At 41.0% G+C, this 8,291-nt stretch overlaps 1 protein-coding gene and 1 long non-coding RNA gene across 2 annotated transcripts; both read left to right on the forward strand.

Annotated features, from left to right (window-relative positions):
• Positions 1-316: 316 nt before the first annotated feature.
• On the forward strand, positions 317-1,546 carry LOC124008103. The gene is made up of 3 exons (XR_006834052.1): positions 317-499; positions 681-794; positions 1,182-1,546. It is a non-coding gene; the product is annotated as an uncharacterized LOC124008103 (long non-coding RNA).
• A 4,821-nt stretch (positions 1,547-6,367) lies between these two features.
• Positions 6,368-7,464, forward strand: LOC124007662 (2-oxoglutarate receptor 1-like). Its single transcript, XM_046318336.1, has one exon. The coding sequence runs from the start codon at positions 6,369-6,371 to the stop codon at positions 7,407-7,409; it is 1,041 nt and encodes a 346-aa protein (XP_046174292.1). The 5' UTR covers position 6,368; the 3' UTR covers positions 7,410-7,464.
• Positions 7,465-8,291: the final 827 nt, after the last annotated feature.

Raw genomic sequence — 8,291 nt, forward strand, 5'->3', positions numbered from 1 at the left:
TATGGGTTACATGTGAGCAGTGGAGGCTGCTGAGGGGAGGATGGCTCATAATGATGGCAGGAATGGAGTCAATAGAATGGTTTCAAACACATGTCTTTGATGTGTTTGATACCATTCCATTGACTCAATTCCAGCCATTACTATGAGCCGTCCTCCCCTCAACAGCCTCCACTGCATGTGAGCCCGTATTGTAATACACGTTGACTGATTTATTGAATCCAAACCTTAACTGCAAATCCATCACAGTCTTTCTATACTGTTGCCAGGACATTTCCTGAGATCTGACAACCCTGTCTATTATTCTCCCGTGCAGCAAAGCCCTGAACAAGATGTTTGTATACAACCACAAGCAGTCAGAGTGGAGGGAGCTGGCTGCCATGAAGACAGCCAGAGCCATGTTCGGCGCTGTCGTTTACAACGGAAAGATTGTGGTGGCTGGTGGAGTCAACGAGGAAGGCCTCACTGCTGCATCTGAAGTCTACAAATTTGGAAAAAACAAGTATGTAGCAATTCTTTAGGGATGAATCAGTTTAAGAACTTGTTACACCTTTTAATATCATTCACCATAACGATACCATTTGCTGTTTCTGGATGGTAAACGTTATTAGTCATCTTGAGTCAGGATGGCCTTAATTATAAAGAGTCCCCCTGATGCTATCCCTAATGACCTTCTTTCACAGATGGGAGACGTTCACAGACTTTCCCCAGGAGAGGAGCTCAGTGAACCTGCTGAGCAGTGAGGGGCTTCACCATCATCCAGAATGACAACAAGGAGGTGATCCCCAATGTTGGCAGTAAGTCCCCACTTCTCATGTTATTATGTTATCAGCTGGGATTCAAACCCAGGTCTTCATGTATGTGAAAGGACTGTGTTAGCCCATCGTGCTAAAGCCTAGGCAGTAACTCAGTGAGCTAACACACATTCACAGTGTTCAGCCCTGTTTAATGTGGGTTTGTTATTTTAGATGGCTTGCATTTCCATTCCTATGGACAAAGAAGTAGAACTTATTCATCTTAGTTCAATTATACTAATTTGTTGTATAAATGTATGATAATAAATCAATTTAAAAATCAATTTTAAATTAAATGAGAGCGCCCTACTTGGTCAGTGGTACTGTATAAACAATCAACGAAGTCTTGGTTTGTTCTTCATCACTGTATCTTCTGTTTCCCTGTGTTAGGTACGAGGAGGACAAGAAGGAATGGAGCGGGATGCTGAGGGAGATGCGTTACGCCGCTGGCTCCTCCTGCGTATCCATGCGCCTCAATGCTACCAAGATGCCCAAACTCTAGACCCTTGCTGCCCCGTCATATTTCCCCATGATGCCCTCTGTCTGCCTGGATTACCACCATCTTCTCTGGGTTGTCGTTCCATTTTAGTAATAGAGGGGGTGTCACCGTCACATGATAACTCAAATGTGGATTCTAATTGGTTGAATGTGTCGAGAGTTTCTTTTTGTCTATTTTTGACAACATCTACTTTGCGTCAGTGAAGACCGCATCAGTATATTAGTTTCCCTCACTATAGAGTAACTCACAATGTGTATTTAGCTAGCTTTTTTGTCAAATAAACATTTGTTAAAATACTCCTGTCATGGTTGATTTGAATTTGGAGTAACAGTAGTCGCCATTTTTCATGGCTAGTTTAGTTTAAGGATTAACCTCTTTTTTTCAATTTTCGTTAAAATGACATACCCAAATTTAACTTCCTGTAGCTGAAGCAAGGATTTGCATATTCTTGGTACCATTTGAAAGGAAACACATGTTTCAGTTTATGGAAATGTGAAAGGAATGTAGTAGAACAATATAACACAATAGTTCTGGTAAAAGATAATACTTTGGAAAAAACAACCGTTCTTTTGTTTTTTTGTACCATCATTTTTGAAATGCAAGAGAAAGGCCATAATGTATTATTCCAGCCCAGGTGCAATTTAGATTTTGGCCACTAGATGGCAGCAGTATATGTTCAAATTTTAGACTGATCCAAAGAACCATTGCATTTCTGGTCAACATGTTGTATCAAGACTGCCCAAATGTGCCTAATTTGATTATTAATAACTTTTCATGTTCAAAATTGTGCGCTCTCCTCAAACAATAGCATGGTATTCTTTCACTGTAATAGCTATTGTAAATTGGACAGTGCAGTTAGATTAACAAGAATTTAAGCTTTCTGCCAATATCAGATATGTCTATGTCCCAGGAAATGTTCTTGTTACTTACAACCTCATGCTAATCACATTAGCCTATGTTAGCTCATCCGTCCCGTGGAAGGGACACCGATCCCGATTAAATATTTGTCTGCGAATAGCACGCATATTATACTAGATTCAAGTCTAAGATATGGTAAATAAGGAAATTAAATATGGGTGTGAGCCGGTTCGTATAGTAAAAACAAACAGGTTAAACATCAACTCATTGGCAGGTTTAAACAACTGTCCTGCATTATGCATACACAATGTACACCACAGTATGTGTCATACCAACACTGTAGGTCCCTAAAGATTGCCATAGTAGGTTTGACATACAGGAGGTTGATCTCCGTTACCCACAGTGGTGGAAAAAGTACCCTATTGTCATACCTTAGTAAAAGTATAAATCACTTCAAATTCCTTATATTAGGCAAACCAGATGGTACAATCCTCTTTCTTTACAGATAGCCAGTGGCACTCTCCACAAAGCAGAAATAATTTACAAACAAAGCATTTCTGTTTCGTGAGTCCGCCAGATCAGAGGCAGTAGGGATGACCAGGGATGTTCTCGTGATAAGTGCGTGAATTCGACCATTTTCCTGTCCTGCTAAGCATTCAAAATGTAATGTGTAATTTTGGGTGTGTAAAAAGTGTATTATTTTCTTTAGGAATGCAGTGAAGTAAAAGTTATCAAAAATATAAATAGTAAAGTACAGATACCCCCAAAAACTACTTAAGTAGTACTTTACACCCCTGGTGACCCCGAACTAGAAATCTCTATGTTACCTAGTCTGTCCTCGAGATGAAATAAAGGTGAATATTACACCAAAACTCTAGAAACAAATTCCACATTCACCACAAAGAATATTAGGAGCATATGTTGTACTATTGTAAATGTGGGCATTTTCACTAGATCGTAACTCCCTCTAGATACCTTTTACATTCATGAGTTGAACTTGCACTGTAACATTACTAAATACTTATAACCACCACAGCTTTTGACCGTTTTCATCGGCATCCATTTCTAGTTCACTAATGTCTGTCATCAACATGTATCAAGCATATCAACCTGCAGGCTGATGCCAAATGCAGGACATGTGACACCATAGTACAGTACAGTGACACTAAGCCACTAAACCTGTAGCCATTTTCGTTGGTGGAAGAAGGAGTAGACCAAAGCACAGAGTGGTACGTGTTCATGATGCCATTAATAAACTGAACACTAAATACAAACTAACAAAAGAATAAAGGAAAACCGAAACAGTCCCGTATGGTGCAAACACTGAAACGGAAAACAATCACCCACAACTCAAAATGGGAAAACAGGCTACCTAAGTATGGCTCTCAATCAGAGACAACGATAGACACCATCCTCTGATTGAGAGAACCATACCAGGCCAAACACGTAGAAAACGAAAACCTAGACCTACAACATAGAATACCCACCCACATCACACCCTGACCAAACTAACAATAGAAACATACAAAGCAATCTACGGTCAGGGCGCGACAAAACCACTAGAACTGAGGGGGAATAACGCAGCTCCATGTACTCCACGCTATTCCTCCCTTTATTTAACTGCTGCACATGAATGATGTACTGTACCCATAGTGAAGAGGAAGTATTATTGTCCTTCTCCTAGATTTTCAATAGTTTCATGTCAAATACAGCTGAAATGGGATCTGAATTCTTTGTGAATAAGGGTTCTATGCAGAAGTCAATGAGGTAAGGCCCAACAAAGGCACAGTGCGTGACATGCTTGTGTTTCCTGTAGTGAGGCCCAGACAGAGCTGTAGGAGGTTTAATGGAGCTGAAAGGAGGGACTAGAGGTGGCTGATGTATAAGAGAGAGGAGGAGGAGGAGGAAAGTCTCAGACAGGATATCGATGACTGAGGGAACAGCACTGACTGACTGACTGACTGACAGTAAGTTGCCATATTACTAACTGTGTCTCTAGCCTTGTTTATACCTGGTGCTAAAATGCGTCTTTTTTTCTGATCTTATCCATATTCTGAATGTGCCCAAATTGTTAACGTTGCATCTACACACGGTATTAAAATGTGTCTCATATCCTACCACTGTGTCTGCATTGTGACCAGATTCGATGGTGCCTCCCAGTATGCAGATTTTTTGACACATTTAAAAAAATAAGATGTATTTATTTATTTTAAGACATGGTGTTACCTGTCAATGATTTTAGAGACTCTGGTATAGTGATGATTTAAATGATTTTAGAGACTGGTATAGTGATGATTTAAATGATTTTAGAGACTGGTATAGTGATGATTTAAATGATTTTAGAGACCGGTATAGTGATGATTTAAATGATTTTAGAGACTCTGGTATAGTGATGATTTAAATGATTTTAGAGACTGGTATAGTGATGATTTAAATGATTTTAGAGACTCTGGTATAGTGATGATTTAATATGGACAAGACCAGGACAAAGGATGCATGTTAGAACCAGGTATAAACGGGGCTTCTGACTCAATGTGTATAATACAAAGAAACTCTAAGGATGATTTTTTAGATTCTAGTCTGGCATTGATCATACTTACTAGGTGGCTGCACATGTTACAGTATTTTCTGAAAGAAAGAATACATGAAGTGCTGAGAAAAAAATGTAAGTAACAAGATGAGAAGGAATAATCAGACCTGAGGTGTAAACTTTGCTCTGGCATGGTGTGGGTTTTTTTGTTTGTGCAAGCTGCCCGATAAACCTGAGACTGTCTCACACCTTTTGTGATAATGAGACCAGAGGGAACTAGAAATAATAATTTTGAATTAGTATTAGTAGAATACGTTTTAAAGTTGAAATTGTTAGAGGCTAGTGTTGAAAGGTTGAGGGTAAGTGACTGTTTTAGAAATAGTAGTAGTAGTAGTAGTAGCAGTAGTAGTAGCAGAAGTAGTAGGAGCAGAAGTAGTAGTGGTAGTAGCAGCAGTAGCAGTACTAGTAGTAGTAGTAGCAGTAGTAGCAGCAGAAGCAGTATTAGTAGTAGTAATAGTAGTAATAATAGTGTTGACTGTGGTAGAAGTAGGCCTAAAAGCAGTGATAGTTACTGTTGGTGGGTTCTACAGTCCTGGATAGTTTCATCAAAATTGTAAGTGGATCTTGAATTCTAAATAAGTCACAGATAGTGTCACCAGCAAAGCACCCCCACACAATCACACCTCCTCCTCCATGCTTCACGGCGGGAACAATATATGTGGAGATCATCCGTTCACCTATTCTGCGTCTCACAAAGACACAGGGTTGGAAAAATACATCTAAAATTTGGACTCATCAGATCAAAGGACAGATTTCCACCGGTCTAATGTCCATTGCGCGTGTTTCTTTGCCCAAGCAAGTCTCTTATTCTTATTGGTGTCCTTTTTGTAGTGGTCTCTTTGCAGATATTTGACCATGAAATCCTGATTCACCTCTGAACAGTTGATGTTGAGATGTGTCTGTTACTTGAACTCTTTGAAGTATTTATTTGGTCTGCAATTGCTGAGGCTGGTAACTAATGCACTTATCCTCTGCAGCAGAGGTAACTCTGGGTCTTCCTTTCCTGTGGAGGTCCTCATGAGAGCCAGTTTCATCATAGTGCTTGATGGTTTTTGCGACTGCACTTGAAGAAAATGTTCCGATTGAATGACCTTCATTTGTTAAAGTAATGGTGGACTGTCGTTTCTCTTTGCCTTTTTGAGGTGTTCTTGACATGAACTTGTACTCAGTCTTTTGCCAAATAGGGCCGTCTTCTGGTAACCACCTCTACCTTGTCACACACAACTGTTTGGCTCAAACGCATTAAGAAGGAAAGTAATACCACAAATGAACTTTTAATAAGGCACACCTGAAATGCAATCTAGGTGACTACCTCATGAAGCTAGTTGGGAGACTGCCAAGAGTGTGCAAAGCTGTCATCATGGCAAAGTGTGGCTAATTTGAAGAATCTGAATTATACAATTTATTTTGATTTGTTTAAAACTTTTTGGTTGCTACATGATTCCATTTGTTTTTTAATAGTGTTGATGTCTTCACTATTATTCTACAATGTAGAAAATAGTAACATAAAGAAAAACACTTGAATGAGTAGGTGTGTCCAAACTTTTGACTTGTATTGTATATAATTATATAACTGTTTGTCTCTACTTGGGCTCCTCTTCTAGGCCTATAACAACACTCACAGCACGTCATGTCTAGTGCCATCTACAGCGAGAACAAATCCGACGATAACTGCACCAACGTGGTCATCCTGATGAAACTCTACTACCTGCCCGTCATGTACAGCGTCATTTTCGTTGTGGGGCTGCTGGGTAACATCACCTCCATCGCCATCTACCTGATCAAGCTACGACCCTGGAAGTCCAGCATTATCATCATGTTCAACCTGGCGTTGACAGATGTTCTGTATGTTCTGAGTCTGCCTTTCATGGTCTACTACTACACCAACGGTGAATCCTGGACCCTGGGCGACTTCATGTGTCGCTTTCTGCGTTTCGGGTTCCACTTTAACCTATATGGTAGTATACTGTTTCTCACCTGTTTGGCTGTGTTTCGATATGTTGTGGCGGCGCATCCTCTGAGGGCGGCGCAGGTGCAGCAGAAGAGGTGGGGTATCTTGGCGTGCGCTGTGGTCTGGGCCATAGCCGTGGCAGAGATCGTTCCCATGCTCACCATGATCACCATGGAGACTAAAAACAACAAGACCCAGTGTTTGGACTTTGCTAGCGGCGACCCGGCTGTCCTGTGGTGGTACGGCTGGCTGCTGACCGTGCTGGGCTACCTGCTGCCCCTGGTGGTGGTGGTGGTGTGTTACGCCGGTGTGGTCCGTGAACTTGCCAAAGGGCCCCACACCCACAACCCTTGCCGGGTACGGGCACGCCGCCTCACAGTACTGATCCTGGTGGTGTTCGTGGTGTGCTTCCTGCCATACCACATCCTGAGGATCCTTAGAGTAGACACCAGGATGAAGCCTGAGTCGTCATGTATGCTGGTGCACTGGGTCCACACCGCTTATATCGTGTCCAGGCCCGTAGCGGGGCTCAACACCTTCTTTAACCTGGCTCTGTACACCCTGGCCGGGGACAAGTTCCAGCAGGCCTTCCTCAGTGTGTTCCCCTGGGGCCCCTGGTGGACCAAGTTCAGGACTCACCTCAAACTCAGCCTGGCTGTCGTCAGTAAGCCCAGTAACACAGCTTCAGCCGAAAGGCCAGCAGCCATGGATATGGCATGAAATATAGTACAGTGTTCTGTTTAATTCTGTGTGGACATTACTATCATGGCAATATATTTTCCTTAAATATTGTATATAATGTACTGTGATCCTGTAAATAGAAAACCTTTTATCAGATTTTATTACACGCCAATATGAGGTTTACAGCATTGATGTGGTTTCTATAAAAATATTAGATACTTGTAAAGAGTGACTTGATATGTACTGTATAGTCTAATTGATATTGCCATATCACTTCATTATAAATAAATGTTCAACATATTTGATGCATGACTTGAGAGAAACAAGAACATGATATTTGTCCCAGGCCCAGAAACATGTCAATATGATTCAGACACCAAATGTTTTCACTTCCATACCCAGTGTTGGCACTCTTTCAGGTATGTATTTCTCACGTACTTGTCGCAAGCAAAAATAAAATTTAGTCTAGGAACAAGGAACAGGTTGGCTAGGGACGAAAAGGAGTGGCTGGGCAGAAAGATTTCCTGCTGTTAAGTGACGTCTGTTTTACATCTTACATTATGGAGAATCACAGAACCACTTCCTAAAAAGGACACTGATAATCAACTCTATGATCCTGTTTTTCCTCCGAAGGCTATTTACTATAATATATTATTCATCCAATTTGATTTCAACTAATTTCATCATTTGATAGTATCAAATAGCTAACAAACTAGTGTCAGATTAGAGGTGCTTAAATGTTAATTTGAGGCTGTACTATTTGAATCCCACATCAAAGGGTGGTAATGTCCACTGTCCACCCTCCCTTGTGGGAGCCCAGACCTCACTTCAGATTCAAAGCTGAAAGCAAGTATCTACCGCAAAGAAACCCTTGAGTGAACTCTCTGACAGTAAAAAAGACCTCTGTATAGTATCTTGCTA

This window comes from Oncorhynchus gorbuscha, linkage group LG21, assembly GCF_021184085.1.
Source record: "Oncorhynchus gorbuscha isolate QuinsamMale2020 ecotype Even-year linkage group LG21, OgorEven_v1.0, whole genome shotgun sequence".
In the NCBI taxonomy this organism is placed as follows: Eukaryota; Metazoa; Chordata; class Actinopteri; order Salmoniformes; family Salmonidae; genus Oncorhynchus; species Oncorhynchus gorbuscha.